This window comes from Anneissia japonica, unplaced genomic scaffold (assembly GCF_011630105.1).
Source record: "Anneissia japonica isolate Jap-2015-1 unplaced genomic scaffold, ASM1163010v1 scaffold65_len388318_cov190, whole genome shotgun sequence".
NCBI classification, from domain to species: Eukaryota; Metazoa; Echinodermata; class Crinoidea; order Comatulida; family Comatulidae; genus Anneissia; species Anneissia japonica.
In genome coordinates, this window is record NW_022729881.1 from 17,916 (window position 1) to 41,928 (window position 24,013).

At 34.6% G+C, this 24,013-nt stretch overlaps 1 protein-coding gene across 1 annotated transcript in view; it reads left to right on the top strand.

Annotated features, from left to right (window-relative positions):
* Positions 1 to 24,013, top strand: part of LOC117114743 (ATP-dependent RNA helicase DDX1-like) — a 105,687-nt gene that overhangs the window by 11,315 nt on the left and 70,359 nt on the right. Inside the window, exons 4-6 of the mRNA XM_033258434.1 lie at positions 2,377 to 2,463; positions 6,287 to 6,370; positions 7,804 to 7,880. Of these exons, the coding sequence (XP_033114325.1) occupies positions 2,377 to 2,463; positions 6,287 to 6,370; positions 7,804 to 7,880 (248 nt within the window). The remainder of the gene's footprint in view (positions 1 to 2,376; positions 2,464 to 6,286; positions 6,371 to 7,803; positions 7,881 to 24,013) is intronic.

Sequence of the window (24,013 nt, forward strand, 5' to 3'; positions counted from 1 at the left end):
GAGCGTTACGTACGTATTAGGTCAAAGGTTACCACAAATTTAACCCAACCTCTATTTTACGAATCCCCCGATTTACGTACGCCCTCTGGTCCCGTACCGTACGTAAAATCGAGGTTCTACTGTACTACTGTAAGTAACATTAATCTGAATCGGGCCGGCTTTATCCATCCTTTTTCTCTATTAGGTCTTCAGGAGAATCTAAAATGGTTTACATCTGACACTGATGATTGCAATCTGAGGAACAAAATAGTGGACCATTTTCTGGACACAATCCCTGCGCTGACTGCTTACTCTATCTGCAGAAAAATATAATGATAAATATATTAAACTGTTGTGTATATTTAGAAAAATAGGAGATAAAATTCAATACTACGTATACAGGCTACAGCTAGGCCTAAACAGTGGGCTAGCACCGCACCGCCGATCCCAACAGGGATGCTCACTGAAATACATACAGGCCTCTACTAGTGAGGCCTAGGCCTCTCTTGACGTTGGCTGAAGTAGAGTTACGAATGGCGTGGTATTTACCATTTATGTAGACTTGAAAGTTACTTAATTACATAACAACTAACTTAAAAGTAATATTACTCGTGGATATTGTCTCGTACATTTTTTCTACAAACAATTAAGTCATGATATGACGTACGTATCGCGGTGTACCGACGCCTAGACCTACGCTCCGGAAGATATTAAAATGATAATTTTTGTAACTTATGATTCGAAAATGAAGATGCACTTACGATATATGGTAAATAGATTATTTAGTATTAGTGTCTTCCCAAAATAAAACTGGATTATACAATGTAAGTTACGGAAATAGCGATATCAAATACTGTACTACAAAACTCAGTGCACTGTGAAACAAAAGCAAAAAAAAAATGGCCGATCAAGGTTTGTTTGGCCCAGCGAAACCGGTAACCAGGAAACGTGAAGTCACACTTTTCTCCGTTACTTTGACCCCGGGGAGATACTTGTATCTGATTGGCTTTCACACAAAAGAGGTCACAGCTCGCTGGCGACCTGCTTGCAAGCGGCTGTTCACATGGATCAAGAGCGAGCTGCATCGAGAGCCGCTCGCGAGCGGCTTGTCGTGGGTCACCCACAACAAAAACCGCTCTTGAGCGGTTGTTCACATGAAGGCCCGGCTCGCGAGCCGATCGTTCGCCCGCGAGCGACCCAAGACATGTGAACGCGGTATAATTTATATGGCTAATCAGGGAGTCGGACCATTTATTATGTTATAGGCCTATTGTTCACTGTTGTATATCTGTTGCTAATTAAATATTTCTTTCTATGACGACAAGTTGACACTAACTCATTCTTGCTATTGAGTGAGCATAGTTCTGGATGACATATAATTAAATACTTTTCATAAACAAAGATTACAGCGCTTAGTCGTGTTTGAATATGGCTTTCAGCGTTTCATAATTCTCCACTTAACAGTAAATTCTAAGTTAGATTCTTTAAGGGACCAGATATATTTACTTAACTCTGTGCTGTTTCTCTTATTTACATTTCGGAATGAAGTCATATGATTTCTAAATCTAGTTTTGAACTGATTTTCAGTTAAGCCTATGTATGTCTCGTGCTTGTTTCTGTCCTCTCTTGTTACAGTTGCTTGGTATACTACTATGCCTTCGGTTAAACACTTGCCGGGTAGTGGGCATTCACATTTTACACGGCAGTTACACGCATTTATGTTAGTGTCCACAGCTTTGGTTTTTTCATTGGACAGTACTATTTTATTGTGATTGTTAATTACACTTTTTACATTGGGCATACAGCTGTAGCTTAGTTTTAAAGTGTTTTTGTTAAATATTTTATTAAGTTTGTGGTCTCGTGGAAAACGTTCTTCTATTAATTGCAGGAACTTTTTCCCAACGTTGGTGGCTACATTTCTGCTGTAGGGCGGGTTAAACCAAATGACATTTCTTGTCCGCGATCTCTTCTTTGCTGGGGGTTCAGGGTTGAACTTTAGTTGGTAATCGTACCCGCTGCACTTAAAGGCTTCCTGGTAAGGTTGTGTAGCTTTGCTGAACGACTCTTCGTCTGATGAGATATTCGAGAGATGTTTATTAATGGCTGGCGGGATATTCTGGATTATCAACGGTGGGTGGTTGCTGTCGCGGTGGACGTAAAGTGGTGTGTTGTTTGGCTTAGTATAGGGTCGGAAAGTACCGGTTCTTAGATCCAGTGTTACGTCTAGGTAGTCGACTGACTTTTTGTTGGCTTCGATAGTTATTTTTAAATTATTGTCTCTATACCTTGCATATGTTCACAGCCTTGCAGGATAACAACTGTTTGTTGAGCCAAGTTTTCTGTGTTTTAAATAAAGCTTATAGTTATATTACTAATAGTGGTGTTTGTTTTTTTCAGCAATTGATGAGGAAGGTCTTCTGTGTCAGAGCAGAGAACAACAATCATGGCAAGGAACAAGATCAAACAAGGGTGTTTGTAAACGAGGTAATAATACAATTAAAGATATACTGTATGACTTGTTTGGATCCAAATTAAGTAACCTTGTTCTACAGTTTTTAAATTGCATTATCCAAAGATTAATGAAGCATACGTCTTCTATTCTTTTACTTGCTGCTACACAGCAAGTCGTTGTAAATCCATGTGTGTTCTTCAAATTATATATCAGTATTATAATTTGTGGAAGTTATGATCACGGATAAAAAATCATTGTCTTTATTCAGGCCTGTGATGTGGGTTTAGTGATTAAGTATTAGTTTAAGTTCAGTAATGTGGCGATAGTTGTGGAGGTTGTGTTGTGGTTATAGAGAATTGGAATGTGTGGCTGTTTTCCTTACATTTGATTTTAACCATCTCTATTTATTTCCAAGGGCGTTGGAAGCGGTTCAGCTTGTCCGGTTTTGGCCGGACCAATAATGTGCAACTCAATATCGTTTTTAAGCCAAATTCTACTTTCTCTGACGCAATCAAACATAACCTGCACATTCAAATTTGGAGGGGGCCGGCTGGGACCTCCCTCGAACCTGCCACTTCAGAGTGGTGAAACTGGGTTCCGATGGGTCCTTTTTCGAGAGTGCAGTCATCATTCAAGTTAAGAATGCTATATCTAAAAATGACCAATTCACAATTAGTTTTTTAAATAATATGAAACACAGTGTATTGCAAAAATTATATAAAAATAAATTGTTCAAAATTTCTTATCAATTTCATAAATATATGAAATGAGATGCTTATTCCTCAATGAATGAATAAATAAAGTGCAAGAAACACATTATATAATGCAATATGAATAATAAGTTGACTGATGTTGTGAAATACCTAAAAAAAGATTCTAGATTCAACAACACTTTATTGTACATTTTAAAATAGGAATTTGTTTTTCCTTTGCAACAGTCTTGGTTAAGAAGGATAAAATTACATTAAAAATCACAACAACACAACAACAACTTGGCAATGACGATAAATACGTTAAGATATTAACAATTTAAAATTAGTAGTAAAAAGTCAAAATAAAAATCACTGTTTAAAACTTACTATGTGTATCTCAGAAAAAGACAGCCGTTTTTAGTAAAGATTAAAACTATAAAAACCCAACATTTTGCTATAAAATAATGGCAGCATGCTAATTATATAAAACATGTGTTATGTATGGGATACAGTATGCATATTCCTCCATGAATAAATGGAAATGCAAGAAACAGGAACAAAATTATATTACCGTATATAATGCAATATGAATAACAATGAATGTGCACCTATTATATTTACGAGTTGACGGATATTGTGAAATACATAGCCTATAAAAAGATGTAGCCTAAATAAATTAACATGTGTTATCAATACACAGGGACACATTGTACAATATGCTATGCATTATTTAGTAAACTTATTAATGTCTTTTGAATTAAGCTAGGTGAATACTTTAGATTTTCAAATAACAGACTGCTAGTATATTTTTTAGTATTATTATTTAGTAAATTATGTAGGTATTCCCATCATATGGACAGATCTACCAGGTGGGTGATAAGTACTCAATAGAGCAATAAGAATCAGGGGCATCAACTTTGGGGGGAGGGTCAATATTAGAATAAAGGTACTGTATGTTTCTACAGGGGTTCTCCTCAGGCCCTACAACAGTCCCGGTCAGGGTGGTAGGACAAACGCCAGGGAAAATCAGCTTGATTAGATACTTAACTGATGGATTTTTTTTTAACGACTTTGCTTTAAAAACTGCTTGGCAAGTCAATGCTTTGACTACAAGGAAAATGGTCATTCATAAAACAGATTTGTTTGTACAATATTCGAAATGTACTTGTACTTCAAAAATCATATTTTTTGCTACTGTGTGCTCCTAACAATATCTTATGTTGCATCTTCAACTAGAATTTTAGCATTTTAGTATAAAAAACCATGCCTTTTAATGCATAATACGCCGCCATTCTTCGTCGTCTTTGTTTAGCAACAAATTAAAGATGGCGATTGGGCCTATTTCTTTAATGGGTTGGTGTTGCCAAAATGAGTAAATCGGCTCAATCAAGCATCAGAACTTAATTTGAGGAGCGCAAGACCCCGCTTCTACAAGAAAAGTTGAATGGCTTGTGAAAGAAGAGAAAGGGAAGGCAGCAGAGCATGCTAAATTTAAATTGAATGAAAGAATGAAATGTAACTATAGTATTAACAATTAAGTGTTATTGGCCATAAATGTAATAATAATCCAGTAGCCAGGGACCATTTATTTGCAGAAAATGACCACATGTTCAATTGGTATTTTTGGAAAGGTCATTCTATGTAGGTTTTGGAACTGCTTGTCTGACAAGACATGTCTGCTGGAATAATGAATCAGAGGCTGTTAATAAAGGTCATTTCCGGTCAATTATACTATGAAATAGTAATCGGGAATATAGAATATGTGTAATATACCAAATACAATTACATTGCACATCATATGAAAGCTTATAAAATTGTCTATCTATTGATACAAAACATGTTTTTGTGCCTTGTTGTTTTAGGTGCGTTTTTGGGGAAAAACCACAAAAAGTTGTCATTGTTTGTCAAAACTTGATATTTAAAAAATTTTTATTTTAACAAGTATACTATAGTGAACAGATATTTCAACCATTTTCTCTCATAATTTGACCAATTATATAATCGTGATATTAAAACAAGAATGGAAGACTGAAACTATGTATATATTAATTTTTATTTCTAACACTCAAAACTTCAAAAATATAAAAAAATTAGCAATACATCAATATATGTTATCAATCAATATACTGTCATGAATTCCTACTTCACGTATTTCCGAGCGGTATAGAAATGACTAGGAATCCCTCTTTGACATATAAAATATAAAACACAGCTCACAAAGTTGCAACACAACTCAAAAAAAAAAACAAAAAAAAAACACTTTTATTCTCCAACAAGAATCCGGTATCAAAATAATACAATAACATTCACATAAGCATGTGTTTCAAAAAGAGCTGACAGATAAAACTGTCAGCTTATATACCCTACAGTAGCTGCACTATTCCAGAGCATTCAAGATCATTCTATATTGCATTATAATTAACCAATTAGGCTTATTTGCCTCTATAGTACCGCAAGATTCTAGAAGCTTCCATATATTACTCTTGGATTCTACATGGTGTCATGTTCTCCTAAAATTACCACTGTGGTTTTCACTGTTTCTTTGATCAATTAAATATTATTCTAGAATGTTCTATGTATTAATGTAAGGCAAGGAATGGTAATTTATTACAATACATCAAAGGGAAAGTGCCCAAACATAGATATGTTGCACCTCATCTGAACACCAATTATATTTCCAATTGAATGACATTGACTATATGCATGCGCATGGACATGCATTGGCAGTTTAGTTTTGAAGCAGTTTGTGATCATTGCCTGCACACGACATGCTAACGATCGTATATTTTTGAAAGTATATTATTTAAGTTTTTTCCTACTAAGGATTTTTGAAAAGAAAATAAAACTGTGTTTTTTTATTTATTTTTTTTTGCTACAATTAATTTATGCATCAATTTTACTTCAAATGTTTTTAAAAATGCTACAGAAATTTTAATTAAGGAACTTTGTTTTGTTTTTTAAATAATTTTTTTTCTATTTTAGTCATTCATTAATAATATTGAAAAGATAGAACAAAATGATATTTTGGCATTAATTATATTATTTTCTTTGAAAAAGAAATAGAAAATAAAAAAATATAGGAGTTGCATTAATAAAGGTACATTTCATCCTTTTATTCAAATGAATTAATATGTATTTCTTGTAAATGTTTTTTTTTTTGCAGGTAAATACTACTTTGAAGCAACAGTGACTGATGAAGGTTTATGTCGAGTTGGATGGTCAACATCTGAAGCTAAATTACAACTTGGTAAGAACCATGGTATCAAAGAATAGTATTTTCAAATAATTTTAAAATATTTTTGGTCTTTTCTCAATCATTGTTTTATTTACACTACCCTCCTCCTCTGTCCCACCTCTCTTTTTTCTCTCCTTCGCTTTAGCCACTTTCATACAGAAATGCTTTACTGCAATATTGCGGTAATCTTCCCAGCATTGCCTTTTGTATCAAAAGGTTTGCACGGGCAGATTCATTTGGTTGGGCTGCCCCCTCCCCCTTCTTTTGGAAAGTCAATAAAAAGAAATTATTGATCGCCCAAAACGCCTCTAAAGTTATTCAGTGTTGTCTCGATCGGGGCCCCCTTTTTGGACATCTGTAATTGCGGCATTAGGGTTACGCAGCCTTCCATTATAGACCTAGTAATATTACTGCATTGTTGCCAGCGTATATCTGAAATGAAAGCTGGTCACATTCCCGCAATATTACTTTACAGTATTCACTAAATAAGATAATGGATTGGACAAATATTGAGAATAATTAGAAGTAATGAACTACATTTGTATTATTGGGTGGGGGTAGAGGTGGCAACTAACACAGCAATTTTTTACAAACAATGTAAACTCAAGAACTGAAGGAACTTTAAACAATAAAATAAACACTTAACAGGACTGAAGAACTCAAAAACAGAAGAAACTTTAAACAATAAGCAATTATTAACAGGAAATTGCAAAGTATTTAATAATATAGTATTAAGTATTCTAGGTTTAAATATAGTTTCTTTCCAAGTAATTTTGATGAAATTAGATATATAATAAGTAATAATTCAATTGATATTATTATTTTTGTTTGTAACCTAAGAAGTGATGTAAATTTTGACATGCTTTCACAAAATCCTACTTGCTCAATCACCAATAATCACTTTTTAATGCAAATTATAAATGAACCGACAAAAATAACTAAACAAAGCAGGGCCTTAATAGATCATATCTACACATCATTTCCAAATAAAAAATGAATGATCATTCTGCAGTTTATGACTATTATTGGTAAAGATGAAAAAACAAAACACAAAAAAAAAAAAAAATGAAAAAAATTATAGTTCAGGAAGAACTACTCATTGATATGTTAATATAAACTGGTATGAAATAAGTTTTTATTCAAATGTAAATGATGCTCTTAAATTTTTTGAAGACAAGTCTTTACAAATTGTTATGAAAACGCACCTTTAAAGAATAAACGGGTGTGAAATAAAGATAGCCCTTGGCTCACTAAAATTTTATACTACTTTATGTGGGAACACGATAATTATAGAAAAAGAGCAAGTAAAGAAAATGTCTACAATTATGGAACAAATATTGTAAAATCAAAAATAAAAACTATGAGATTTTCTCTGTTTTTTCCTCATTCAGTGTTCATACCAATTAAACCATTTTATTCAGTTATCATTTTTGTTCTTTCATTAGGCACTGATATGCATGGATTTGGCTATGGAGGAACTGCCAAAAAATCATTTGGAAAACAATTTGATGATTATGGAGAGGTAATATTTTAATTACAATGATTTAACGAATATTTTGAAGGTAGTTTGTGTTAAGCCAGGAATATTTAAATTATTTGTTGTATACAGGGGTGGATCCAGGAATTTGTGTAAAGGGGAGGGGGGTGTGGGGTACGCAGTTTGAGAGTACACGCATCTCAGCCCCACCTTCTTGTTTAAGGCTGTCATGAATTTTTACTTGACATATTTCTGAGCGGTTAAGAAATGACAACTAATCTCTTCTTTGACATATAACATTTCACAATGTTGTAACACAACTCTCAAATAAACTTTTATTCCATGTAAATTCCAAAAAGAATCCGGTCTCAAAAATAACACCAATAACATTCACATTAACATCCAATTCAAATAAATAGCTCCAGAAAGAAAAACCTGTTATCTTATATATGTGAATCATAGAATTCCAGAGCATAATATATTACCTAAGTTTCAACTTTAATCACATTACATCATAATTAACAAATAAGCTTTTTGTTCCTACAGTACTTCAGTATTGAGAACCTTCCAAACATTTCTCTTGGATTCTACACGGTCTTTTGTGTTCCTGTAATTACAAATGTGGTTTACACTGTTTGTTTGATCACATAAATGTAATTCTAGAATGTTCTATGTATTAAATATGTTACACTAAGGCAAGGAATGGTAATTTACTACAGGGGCTATCAGCCCCACCATCTTGTTTGGAGCTATCGGCCCCACCTTCTTGTTTAAGGCTCAGGTGGAAAATTTTAGAATATGACACTTCTAGCTGCACGAAAATGGTACTTTTAATGTTGGCATTAAAAGAATTTTTAGAAATATAAAAAAATGTTATTCGAAATAGGCAGATATGCAGTCAGATACACAGTCAAATGCATGTTTCCCTTTTTATTACTGAAAATGCACCAACCTGGTTGCAGTTGGTAGACACATTGGCTAAGTGTTCATTCCCAGACAAATCATGAGAAAAAAATACGCCAAGCAGTTTCAAATGTTGGACAACTTCTAGCGATTTGCCAAACAATGTGACGGTTTTTTCTTCCTTGTCAGCGAAAGAACTTTACATTACATTGTTAGTGTTTGTATGGATAGGTGTTTTTATGCCATTGTTTTTGTTTACAACATAACACATTATTCCCACAGAGTAAAATTGTGTGCAAAACACATCACTGCCAGTAATTTGACCATGTGTTTACCACATAACAGGACACGTAACAGATGTTGTACTACAGTATAATTTCACTTCAGTGTCTTAGAAATTATATTTTTTAAACTATAAGGCATAAACATTTTTTTTAAAGGTATCGTAAAACATATAATGTTTTCAAATACACATAAACATACATGTTGCTGCTGGATGGTGTGCAGTACTGGCTGTTTTCTTTTACTGTTTCTTTTTCTTTCCAATGCCAGACATTCTTTTGATGCAGATACAACACAATGGTACACTGATACGACTAATTTAGAAGAATTTCAGTCCAACATTTTTTAATTGGAATGCTGAAAATTTATGTGATAAGCTAGGCCAGAATGTGCAGCAGGAATGCACTCTTACACTGCAATATGCATGGTGATCCTGTTCAAGAGGCCAATGACTGAAATTTGACCATGTGTTTACCACATAACAGGACACGTAATAGATGTTGTACTACAGTATAATTTCACTTCAGTGTCTTAAAAATTATATTTTTAAAACTAGTTAGGCATAAACATTTTTTTTAAAGGTATCGTAAAACCAAAAAATGTTTTCAAATACACATAAACATACATTTTGCTGCTGGATGGTGTGCAGTACTGACTGTTTTCTTTTACTATTTTTTTTTCTTTCCAATGCCAGACATTCTTTTGATGCAGATACAACACAATGGTACACTGATACGACTAATTTAGAAGAATTTCAGTCCAACATTTTTTAATTGGAATGCTGAAAATTTATGTGATAAGCTAGGCCAGAATGTGTAGCAGGAATGCACTCTTATACTGCAATATGCATGGTGATCCTGTTCAAGAGGCCAATGACTGGATTTTTAACATGCTATCCCAAGTTTCAGCTTTACTACATTGTTTACTTACTCAGCTCTGTTACATCCAAGCTAGTAACGCTCGGATTGTGTGGCCGGTGTGAAAACCTATTTCTTGGGAAAGCTATTTCATATTTGTACGTACATTTCATGTCCAGATAATTATGCGTAGGTATTGGCCTGGATCTAATGTTTCAAGTAGCAGAAAAAAGCAGGATGCATGTCTTAAATGTGTACTAGCAAAATGTTAGGAGCTTAAAAATAAGATGGGGACATGGAACTGAGCTGTCATATGTTTACAAATTATTTAAATGTTGTTCCTTAACTAAAACATGGCTAAATGACACTTTTCCAGATAGTGAATTATCATTCTTATCAGAAGAATGGTAGAAAGAGGTTATCAGAATGGTAGAAAGAGGTGGTGGTGTTTGCCTTGAATGTCTTGACCAACTAACTATCCAAGAGCTGATATGGTCAATGGGAGTGCACTTAGCACATATACAGTACCATCCAGAAATCTACTGCCATTAATCGCGTAATTTCTGCGGAAAATATTCGTGGAAAATTCGAGCGTACATATTCTGCGAATGGTCCATTATGTCATTGTTTAGCATCTACTTCTTGTTAAAAGTCGGAACTCCCTGTGCGCGGTCCACGTTGGACAGCGAGTACATCAGAAAAATTGTTTATTCTAAAGGTAAAGTATTACGTAATCCGCGGCATGCCCGTTCTCTCTATTGTCAGGCTAACAATTAGCGAGTTAGTTTTAAGATGTAAGTTATTTTACGAACACCGGTAATACGGGCTAATAAAATTTAAAGAATAGATACATACGCCTAATAGGCCTATGTTTTTTTTTCCAGAATCTAATCGCAACCTCCGCCTTAAAAACAAATAAAACTTCTTCTTTTTATATTCTTTATGGAATCGTCTTCCTTCAAAAAATATTATTATTGATATTCGCAAAAAAAAATGTATAAACGGGTTTACGATATTCTCAGTTAAGGCCTAGGGGAATCATACGCTGGAAATTCGGAGAGTATAATTTTTAAATAAACATTCAAAACATATTAGCAGCCCTCAAAAATAGCGTCAGTATCACGTTATGCGAGGATGCGAGTAGGCCTAGACCTAGCTAGGCCCCATTCTCTGCATCCACCCCATACCACCCGTACTTGCTACACATACAGCAAATGTTTTTAAATAAAACATTAAAACTATTTGTTTTGACTTACTTTATTCATGATGATTAAATATCCTACACAAAATACATTCATATTACTGTTTACTTTTTGCTAGAATACGTCGCAGTAAGGTGGATCACATGCTCTCTACGTCTTTCTCAATGTTCTTCGCTCGATTGGGCCGCTCGGCACAAATTTGTTTTGACTTAATATTAGTGATGATTAGGGGTTTAATTACAGTATCTTAAAAAAAATATATACACACATATTTCATGGTATATTATGACGGAGGAGGTTGTTTACTTCTCTTGCTTCAAAGCATACTTCGTTCGTATGGCGGATCACCAGTGGTGGTGCCAGAGGTGCGCTGGGGCTGCCCCCCAGCTGGGCTATAGAACCCCCCTTAGGGGTAGACGAGTAAATTTTGTCGGTGAATAAACAAATAAAAACAATTATTTAATTTAACTATTTGTGTTAACTTTTCATTACAATAATAATAATAATAATAATAATAGTTCAATGAGACTAATTAAAAATAATTTGCGTTCTGCTATGAAGAAATAATAGTTCAATGAGACTAATTAAAAATAATTTGCGTTCTGCTATGTAAAAATGCTCGTTTGGATAGCCTCATGATGCTTGAAATACATCGTGAGCGAGCTTAACAGCGTGGTTGACAGATTTCATGCAAAATTTCCAAAATGTAGAATTTACCTTTCAAGAATGAGGATTTGAAAATAAATTTGATGGTTACATTGCATACTCTTTGTTTCTTGTTTTATCAAAATAATTGTTTTTGGAAGCTGATTTCGACATTAGAAAACATGGCCTACATGAAATCATATTATAGTAGCTCGATGCCTATCAAATAAGTAATAAAAATTTGTCATAATTTGTCAAATATCCGTGGCTTCACCGGGGGCCATTAGCCCCTTCGTCGGGCAGGTCCTGGCGCCGTCACTGCCGATCACTTGTTCGCTACAACGTGGTCTTTCTTCAGATGTTCTTCACCGACGCTCGATCGGGGCCGACTCAACCCGATTTAACGGTTTGGAGGGAATTGCTGCATGTTTTTGACGTAGGCCTCATACACAGTACACCGTCGTCTTCAAGTGTGACACGAGTTGAGTGAAAAGAGTACAAATATTTCTAGCTCATTAATTATAGGCCTATATAAGTTTAACAATGATTTAATAATTTTTTAATGATTGAAATACAGACATATGTACCAAGTTAATTACTTTTATTAATAAAACAGTAAAATTATACATAAACACAAAAGTCAAGCTTGCTGTCGTGACCCGCTTCCTGGTTCAAGAGTACAAATACACTTACAATTTTGGAAAGATTTTATTTTCGTAAACCACGAATTTATGTGTACAATCATATGCTGTCTGAAACCTGCTGAAACTCAAAATACAAAAACTGCCGAGGAATGTCAAATTTACGTTGGCAATTTTTGCCTTGGTCCTCTTATACCAATTTCGGGGCCTGACAGTATTATTAATGAGTACACACAGTTGTATATCAACATAATAACAACCAACATAATAAATTTAGCTTTTTATTGTAGTCGATAACATGAAAAACAACCATTCAATTTACAATGTGACGTGATGATGATCGCCGAATCGGCTTTGTTTGCTATCATCATCAAAGGCCTAGGCCGTGTACAATACATCAAATTTCAGCTTCGTACTTTACATTGTAATTATGTAAAAATTTTGCTAAATAAGCTTTAATATACATACTGTAAGCTAATTTAGACTTACAATGTATATTATTACTAATAATATTAACCATCGTACGCTGACGAGTACTCTGCTTAGGCCTAGTCCGTGGGCCTGGAGTAGGACAGTATTTAGTATAGTGCTCAAAATTCGTTAGTGTTGCCCAATCGATTTTGTTTTTCTAAACAAATCATGGTCTTCAACTCTTTCTCCTTCAAATTCGCTTTCTAGTGGCTCAAATTGATAAAGCTGCTCCATTTCTTTGCTTCCTTCTTTAGATCAGTACTTCCCAACTGAACCTCTTTCATATGTCGCACTATACGATGTTTGTATTACATAAACAGGATGGCTGTGATTGTTATACCGAGTCTACGTCATCAGCTCTACTCACACTTCAGTGAACATCTCCAGTGGATGGGGCTTATACTAATATTTTAAACTGTCATTTTTAATATTTATAAACCAAAAATTAAATATTTTATTACCACTCATTTGTTAAACATATGTAATACTTCAATAATCAGCAACTTAAAAAGCATCATTTTAATTATACTTTAAGGGTGCATTTCGATCACAGACGTGATTAAACAGTTCTTTCAATTGAATCCAAATGCTTGGTTTACGTCAATAAACTCTTTTATCTGATCCCAGTTGGTATCTTCAAGTATTGTTTATAAAGGTATGTTTATTGAATTTTATGAAAGATCTGGATGTAATCACTTTTGGTATAGAAGAACTCAAAAGCTGCCTTGTCGACTCTGATTCTATCTTTTTCTCTATTATAATGCTTTCTTTAACTTGTCTTTGGAAGACCTTAAATTCACTATCAAGAACATTTATGTTGTCCCAATCTTGGATGTGATTGAAATGAATGGCATGATCTGTAAAAGCTGATTTATGAGGTTCGGTAGATGTAGAGGCTCTTGCTGTTTTGGTGCGGATATCTGGCATGTATTTTTTCACATCTATCTTATGTTCTTTAATTCTTGTTTTTAGTGGTCTACCGTTCTCCAGTATAGGTCCTCTCACAATTTAAACATAGAACTTTAATACACAGTTCCGCACCTTTCCTCTTTCGGAATCTTATCTTTAGGCTTGACTAAAAATTCTTTTTGCTTGTTATTCGGTTTTATGAAACAATTGATATTGTGTTGCCTCAGAGCTCTTGAGATTCTTTCGTGACACCTTGGACATAAGGTTTCACACCTATCATACAATGTGTTAATCACACTGTGGTTTGAAGTGAATTGAAGGTACTGGTCCGTGCGTGTTAACTTCCTAAAAACAGACATAGATAGACTGCCATCAATATTTACTGTAATCAAAGCATCAAGGAAAGAGATTTGATTATTTGATTGAGGGCGTACTACACTGCGTATATGTTGACCAACGTTAGAATCAATGCTTGAGAAAGGATAGCCGAAGTGCATCTGAAACGTTGCAGGTTAAATAAAAGAAAATCATTAACAAAATATTTATGAAACCAGTTGAATTTATTCAAAGGTATTCGTCTGATTCTATCGATGTTACGATGGAAACAATTGTAGAATACTTTAACTTTTGTGAATCTAGCATCATTGAAAGAAGGAAATCAAAATTTATCCTAAAAGCAAAACCGAGGGTCACCAAGGAGATTAGAGAACTTTTACACTACAGCAAAAACAACAAGCAATTCGTAATAATGATGTCACGGAAAAGAAGCGTATCCAGAAGCTAATAAAACAACAAATTCGTGATGCTCAATGCAAATTTGGTGAGGAAGTTAAGAATGATTTTGATAGTGGCAACCCCAAGCAAGCCTGAAATGGATTGAAGAAAGTAAATGGAAACCTGAAAAGGAATAACCCAACGGTAGCTCCATCAGGATCCCGACCATTGGACTTTGCTAATAAACTAAATATATTTTTAAACAGATTTGATAGTGATGACCAAATTGATGATGTTGATATTAAACTTAGCTTAGAGTCAAATACAACTAAATTTGAGGCACCTGATTTTGATTTGCTTTCAGTTGAGAAAGTACTTAAATGTCTCAAGTCAAAAAGGGCAGCAAGTTCAGATAAGCTTACTGGCAATGTTCTAAAGTCATGTTACAAACAACTTGCACCCATTTTTTTGCAGATTATTTAATTGGTTGTTAAGCTCTTCCCATGTTCCATGTATGTGGAAGCATTCAATAATAGTGCCTATAAACAAAGTCTCTAAGCCGAAAGTATTAAATGATTACCGCCCTGTTGCTCTTACCCAAATTATTACAAAGTGCTTTGAGAAGTTATTTAAAGATGTATTGATTAAGGAAACCTTAACGTTTGTGGACAATAATCAGTTTGCGTACTGTAGTAATAGGGGCGTTGATGATGCAATAACCACCCTCTTAATCCAATCTATGAAAGTTTGGATAAACCAAGGCAGTATGTATATATTTTTCTTCGGCTTTTAATTTAATGAAAGTAAAAATACTTCTTGAGAAGCTAATGGATATGAAAGTAAATCCTTTTGTATGTTTATGGATCAGGGATTTCTTGAAAAACAGAACACAGTGTGTCAGAATTGATAACATTCTATCGGATACCATTGTCTCAAGCACTGGTGCCCCACAAGGTTGTGTGTTGTCTCCATTTTTATTCACATTATAGTGAATCAAGTCAAATTTGCTGATGACATCACAGGCTTAATTGCAAACAATGATGGGAGTACTTATAGGGCTGAAGTTGATAATTTAATTAATTTGTGTGATAGGAATTGCCTAAGTATAAATGTGAAAAAAACTAAGGAAATTGTATTCGACTTTCGAAAAATCAAAACGCAACTGTTACCTAAAGTATCAAAGAAATGATGTTTGCACCACTAGTGAACATAAATACTTAGGTATTGAACATGGAATGCTAACACTGCAAAACTTTATGCGAAGGCAAACCAACGAATGTCCTTTTTAAGAAAATTAAGGAACTTTAAAATTGGCAAGGATACATTGTTCCTATTTCAGGCTATGATACAGTCCATAATAACCTTTTGTTTTGGAGAGGAGATTGCGAGATATTATCAAAATTGATGATATGCAGTTTGATTTTATGCCAGGAAAGGGTACAGTAGATGCTATCTTCATTGCGAGAAGGATGCAGGAATGTCATCATGATAAAAAACTGTTTATGTGTTTCGTAGATCTGGAGAAAGCTTTTGATAGAATACCACGTAAAAGAACGGTTCCAGAAGGTCTGGTGAAATATGTCATGGTACTGTATGAAGAAGCTCACACAAAAATAAAATGTGGTAATGGCTTCTCAGAGAGTTTTAGCGTGGGAGTAGGTCTTCACCAGGGTTCAGTCTTGTCACCACTGTTGTTCGCAACAGTAATTGATGTCCTGACAGAAGCAATAAAGAAAGACACATTGTGGAATCTATTATATGCAGATGACCTGGTGTTGATGGCTGAGTCATGGATCAGCTAGAGCAAGATTTCAGGAAGTGGAAAGAGGCCTTTGAAAGTAAAGGCCTGAATGTTAACATGGTAAAGACAAAAGTGCTGGAAGCCAGTGGTGGAACACAGGTGGTAGAAGAGGCCAAAATAAACCCATGTGGTGTATGCGGGAAAAGAGATATGAGTAACTCCATCAAGTGCGGACTATGTGAGAAGTGGATTCATGCAAGATGTGCTGGAGTCAAGAAAGTGTCTAGTAAAATGGCAGAGAGCTTTAAATGCAAGAAGTGTAAGAGAGACAAGAGTAATGAGGCTGAAGACCAGGTGGTGGAACAACAAATGCAGGAGATTGGGAGAGTGGACCGTTTTTGTTATCTTGGTGATACACTTAATAGTGGAGGCGGTTGTGAAATTGCGGTGGCATGGAGAAGTAGGGTTGGATGGTCTAAGTTCAATGAGCTGGCCATGGTACTGTGTGGCAGAAGGTTCTCATTGGGAATAAAGGGTAGGATTTATAAAGCCTGTGTAAGATCAGCAATGGTGTATGGTGCCGAAACATGGAACATTAAGACAACTGAAGAGGGAATTTTGAGAACAGAAAGATCAATGATAAGAAAAATGTGTGGTGTTAAGCTGGCAGAAAGAAGGAACACAAAGGAGCTTATGGAACGTCTAGGTCTAAGTGAAACAATTGTGGAGGTTGTTATGAGGAGTTGCTTGAGATGGATGGGTCATGTGCTAAGAAAAGACGAAGGTGATCCAGTAATAAGAGCCTGGCATCTAGAAGTTGAAGGTAGAAGAGTAAGGGGGCGGCCAAAGGTGACGTGGAAAGATATGGTGTGGAAAGATATGGTGAAGAAAGAAAGTGCAAAAATTGGTTTGGAGGAGTATGATGCACAAGACAGGAAGAAGTGGAGAGATGGTGTAGCTGCATGGAACGAGTGACAGTCAGTAACCCCTTGGAAGAGGGAAGAAAACTGACTTACACGTTAATAATTGGGCTGTTTAACAATTTAAAGAAAAAACACATATCGATGACTTTCTGAGGTTTTTTTTAGAGTAACAAAACCCAATCCAGCCATCCGGTCCTCATAGGAGATATATCCAATATCACCAATCCTAAGAGAACAAGTCTGGCCAAAATAATACCTAGTGAAATCTCTGTGAATGTGTTCAATCCTAACAATATCACATTATATATAAGGGTTCCATACTGGGGACACATACACTAATATGAGAAGACATAGACTATTATACATAGTAAGTGAAAGTTTAGATCGGCCAGTGAAACCTTTAATAAAACCAAGTACACATGATAAGAAAATAATTGCGATGCAGTTTTAAGCATTTTAGCCGATATTAAATTGGGACCAGGAGCACTGTTTTCCAGATTACCAATAGCCTTATATACAATATTAGGGGTAAAGTTAATAACATCAATTTGGTTGTGAGCACCGACACAGACATTGGTATCCGACCAATCAATATTAGGTGTGGTAGGATTACTAAAGCATCTTTTAAAGAACGAGTTAAAATTTTCAGCAACTTGGAACTTATTTATATATACCTGTTCAGGCCCGTAGCCAGGGGGGTTTTTATGGTTCTAGCGAACCCCCCTCGAATTTTTTTAATGTGTCCCACTCAGACGGAATGTCTGTTTTTAACTTACTTAGCACTAAATCAAAATTTAGCACCTAATTCATTATTTGGTCACCTGTTTTTAAATTGTAACCTGCGATACAAGCCTACATTCATAGATTTACATTCGGAGATTTAAATTAAACGAAACTCCAGCAAACTATGACTTTACGATGCACACATAAGGATGGCAAACATCGATAAAAACCCGGCTGCCATCTCAACTTTCACTGGCCTTTGGCTGAATGTTTGTAAGAAATGTACCAACCGGTAACGAAACCGGTCACCATCTACCTAGAGTAAATGGTGCCACCAAACGAAGCTAAAGTTTTGTGACGTAATATTAATCCGCCAAATGCAGATAAAATTTTGCAACTTAAATCACCTGATTGTGGATTGTGTGGTTAGTAAATTCCATAGCCATACTGTCCATCGCGCACACTAAACTATGTGCTGTTGGAGCATTTTGGGGAAATTGCCTCTCCTTTTTTCCATCCCAAACAAAATATTATTTATAAATCAACATGGTCCATCTCGGTCATCATAGCCAGTCACAAAATTAGACTTGTTTTCAACAGCAGACACACACTACAGAATGGAGTATGTCAAAACGAGTGTTTGTTAATTTTTAGTGATAAAGAATCATGAAACGTCGTAGAATGAAAGAAGAAAACGACAGATTCCTTTAAGGTGGGTTATTGATTTCAAAATCAATTAACCTAGCCTAGATGTTGGCTAGCTAGGTTCGCTCCTCGTTTATTTAGAGACAGAATTATACCCCGACGACAGCAAGCTACATGTAGTGTAGGAATAGGCCTAAATACAGTAGGATGTACTACAGGTAATAGGCCTAGGCTTTTGTTGTGAAAGTTGAAGTGCATGTACAGGATGCGCCATAGGCCTATATTAAAAAAAAATACATTTTGTTAATTATTATTGATTGGCCTGGGACCTAGGCAGGCAGGCCTGCTTTACCGTAGAAAGTGTGGGATTCGATGATGACGTCAGTGCACGTTTACAAACATCATTGATTAGAATGAAAATAGACGTGCTGAATTTATTATTTTTTTTATGGAAGATAGAATTTATAGAACATTTATCTCTATAAAAACAAGATTAATATTGTATAAATTGTATTTCTAAAGATGCATGTAATTCATATTTCATTTGGTAGACAATAACGATAATAACGATTATTAATTCTGAAATGTGCATGAAATCTCAGCTATTATTATTCAGTATGAATTATGTTAAAGGCTTAAAATAATAATTTCGAATTAGGCCTAGTATATAACAAATAATTGTAATTAAAGTTAGGTTCTCATGATGTCAGATGACGTATTGAATATGATGCTATATTTTTGGCTCTGACCTAATTTAACGATGGCCCTGTCAGTAGTAATGACAATATTTGTGCTTTTTTAGTAAAATAGTACTATTATTTTCAGTGTACAAAATGAGAGTCAAGAAGAAGTAGTAGAAGAAGAATAGGAAGAGGAGGAAGAAGAAGAGCTATTTTTTGTTTTATAATAATAAATGTGTTGTTGTTATTGATTATGCGATGAGGTTTTTTTTTTTATATCTTTCGGTGTGATTTAAACATGCCAATTCTCAGAAAATATTTTCTAATTTTATTATACTGTATTACCACCTTTTTATTACATAGATCTTTTTCAAAACAACTGCTTTTATAACATTATATAGACCCATTAAACACAAAAGCTGCTCTGGCTTCGGGGGCTTCGCCCTGACCTCACCATGGCCTTTAGGCAGGCCCCTGGACCCCACGCCCAGAAAACCCCTTCTTGAAATGACCTGGCTACGGGCCTGCTGTTCATTATCCTTAAATAAACAAGGCATACCAAGTGTGCGTCGTTGTCTTTATGGAGACCAAATAGTTTTTGATTGATTACCATGGGCAGTAACAGGCAGGTTATTTAAGTAATCGACATAGAATTGCGAGTAATGACCCGTAGTCGGTTACTAAACTTTTTATATTTTTTCCAACAGCGTAATTTGCCAGATTTTTTGGCTTTCCTAAGCAAAGTGCTTTTCTTTTTTGACAAGTAAACAATTTCGGGTGAGATCCAGGGTTTTCTGTGTTTCCATTTTACCATTTTACTGGGGATGGCTGAATTAATACATTTACAAAATAATTTGGACCATATATCCCAAGACTCAATAATATCACTAGTTTCATATGCTAAATTCCATGGAGAATGGTTAATAAGAGAATGCAATAATATTTCATTAGTTTTGCCATAACAATAAATTTTATGTTTATCAAACTTAGGTTTAAATTTAGGTAACTTAAGTAATAGATTAGTCATCCCCAATCCTTGGGTACTTTACAGCTATCAATACAATCAATATTATTCGTCAGTAAAAGATCAGGATTGCTACCAACAGTCATACAACCATTCCAATGATACCTAGTGGGTTGCATTTTTATACGTTCAAAACCAGCGCTACTAAAGGTATCAATGAAAAGTTTACATTGGGCATTTAGCCCATTATGATTTAATTCAAACCAATCCCAAACTACTTGAAGATTGAAATCACCGACTAGTATAAAGAGACTGCAAAGATTCAAGAAAAGTAATAGATTCAATAATGGCTTCATTGTCTCGTTCCTCAGGAGAGGACGATCTATAACAACAACCTAAGACATAAGATATAGATGAGGATTATTGGCATAAAACACATCAAAATTAGACAGATTGCAAACAATAATATGTATAATGGAACATTCAGCATCCGATCCTTAGGAAGCCATGTACAACAATGTCGTACAACAATGTCGTACAACAATTTTATTATTAATTTATTATTTATCATTTATACAGCGCTTTTTCTTTGTAGATACAAAGCACTTCTTTTTCCCTGGTCATTGTGTCCTCATGATTTAAGTGTTACTTCTGGTAAACATTGCAGGAGTAGGCTACCCTACTATGTACTCTTGGGTAGAGAGAACCCAATGCAGCGATGGTTTGATGAAATTTGGAGGGCATAACGTACCATACAGGCCTGTATGGTCTACATACGAGCCCGACAAGACAGGTGATTAGGAGAAGCAATGCAGATAAAGTGCCTTGCTCAGGATACAAGCGAAATGTACAGTACAGCGAGGGACTGAAACCCAACCTCGAGGTTGGGAAACCATACCGTTCCTGCTGCACCAAAATGCTGCTACAACATATAAAACTATTGTTGTTTTAATTACATTTATGCTGATTTCATATTATAATTTAATGAATTGTATTTGCATTGCAAATTGTTGCTATAAATTATAGTTCTAATTCTACCTAGCTGATTCTTATGTCAATAAAGATAAAATTATACAGAATGTATGTCATCGTTGTATGAAAACATACTAAAGGCCCCTATTAAGGGGACAATTTCGCGTTTTTGGTTAGTGTCCCTAATAAGGGACACTTTTTTGGTCCTGAAGGTATCCCCTTAATAGGGGTTCTACTGTAATTAGAGGGTAGTTGAAACCAAAATCATCGAAATCATGTCTAAACAATTAGATGGTCATCAAATCCAAAACATCTAAAAAAGACTAAAACAGCAAGTGGCTTCCAAATTGAAAAATTTCTTTTACCTTTAAACAATTGAATATTTATTTCCTTTTTTTTCATGTTTTGTTTCTAAATGACTAAATCATTAATGTTATTAAGTTTTTTAGCCCACTCTCTGAGAGAGAGCTTATATGATGATTCTGAGCGAATTTTGAAGTCATTTGTTTTTCTTTCTCTTCCTTCGTTTGTGACGCGATTAGGCCGATCTTGCAATAATATGGAAGATAAGGCCTGGGGAATTTAAAGTATGAAGAGTTTTTGCGAAAATATTGTCGGGAAATATGTGAAACAGTATGTTTTTATATCATACCTCTTAACACTAAGGTGAGTTTCCTATGAAAGCGTGTTCGTCATTGATCAGATTACAAATCGGCTGTATATTCCACATTGTGTTTATCAAACAATCACGGCCTGGAATGGTAACCTTTGCGGCTAATAAAGGCGTCTGCACGAGTCTAGTTGGTAGCGAAGAATGAGCCGTTTTGTGGTGCTTTCAAGGGTGGGTGGTCTCTCCTCTGAGAGATAAACAATGTACTGTAATGCAGGCTGGCCTAGAGCTAGAGGAAGACGAACTATAGGCTGGCTGGGTAGTACGTGCGTGTAATAGATTAGATAACAGGAAATGAAGGCTACAAATTGCTTTTATGTGTAATAAACCACATAATATTCAAATTAGTAGCGATGAGTGTATGTGTGCAATGTACTGTAATGCAGGCTGGCCTGACGAAGACGAATAGGCTGGCTGGGTACGTACGTGTGTGTAGGTAGGCCTATGCCCTAGTCTAGATCAGATACTACAGGAAATAAATGTAGGTACAAGTTGCTTTTTTGTGTATTAAACCACACATTCAAATCAGTCAGTAGCGATGAGTGTATGTACAGCACATTTCGTGTTGCCGCACTGTGGTGTGGTTGATGACGAGGACGTTGCCGTTAGATACATGATACTATAGCAAGGTCCCACAAGGAATTTTTGTTCTATTGAGACAGTAGCTTTTCAGCAGTGCTCTAGGATGATTTTCCTTTACATATGAATATTTTAGCATTTCGTACTCTACACTTGGCTATCCGTAGCCAACCACATAGGCCTAGGTATACATAATATATTAGATCAGATGTTAATTACATAAAATGTAGGCCGACAGTCGTATTTAATGTGGGGCCGAGTGGATTTCTTTTTTTGCGATTTACCATGGGATGGCTACTGTCATCGTTACCTAGACTTGTAGTAGACGCCGTTGTCCATATGGTATTGATGAAGATCGTTCGTGTACCTATTGACTGATGAGGCATGATTAAAAGTGCCTTTCATTTTCAATGGATTACATTCCATTCCAACCATGGTATAACCAGTCGATGGATAGCCCAGTAATGAGATATTTTGTTTAGATTTCACAGCGTGTTCCATGTACCTCCTCCATTTATATAAAATTAAATTATTAAAACATTGCCTATAATCTAGTAATGTACTAGTATATTATTTCTAGTAATGTACATATTTAAAAACATATTGGGCAAGTATTCATACTACTTAATACTGTGTATATATATATATATATATATATATATATTTATATATGTATATATATGTGTATATATATGTATATATATTTGTGTATATATGTGTATATATATGTGTGTATAAATATGTGTATATGTATGTGTGTATATGTGTATATATGTGTGTATGGGTGTATATATGTATGTATGCATATGTATGCATATGTATGTATATGTATGTATATATATGTATGTATATATACGCATATGTATATATATATATATATATATATATATACTGTATATGTATAACTGTATATGTATATTTATTTATATATGTATATATATAATGTATGTATGTATATGTATGTATATATAATGTATGTATATATGTATATGTATGTATGTATATATTATGTATATTATATATGTATGTATATGTATGTGTGTATGCATGTATGTATATGTATATATATAAATGTATATATATACATGTGTGTATGTATATGTATAAAAGTATATGTATATATATGTGCGTATATGTATATATATGTGCATATATGTATATATATGTATATATATGTATGTATGTGTATATATGTATATATATGAATGTATGTATATTTATGTATATATATATATATGTATGTATATATATATATGTGTATACACACATACATATATATACATATAAATCAAGATAGCCATTAACACTGTTAAATTATATACAGAAATCATCAAAGAAAGGTAAATACAGTGTTCGAATAAAGGACATAATAATACATCGTGTAGCATAGCTCTCAACGAATGTAGTCCTGTAAATGTATGAATAAAGAAATTGTGTAATAAAATGCCTCTGGCGGGACTCGAACCTGCGACTTCTCGCTGTCAAGGCGAACGTCATAACCATTAGACCACAGAGGCTTCATGGTTAAGCAGATTCAAATACCACCAGATACACTCCATTACACAATAAGTACGGCTAGAAACAAATAATTGCATATGCTGTAATATAAATCAAGATAGCCGTTAACACTGTTAAATTATATACATAAATCATCAAA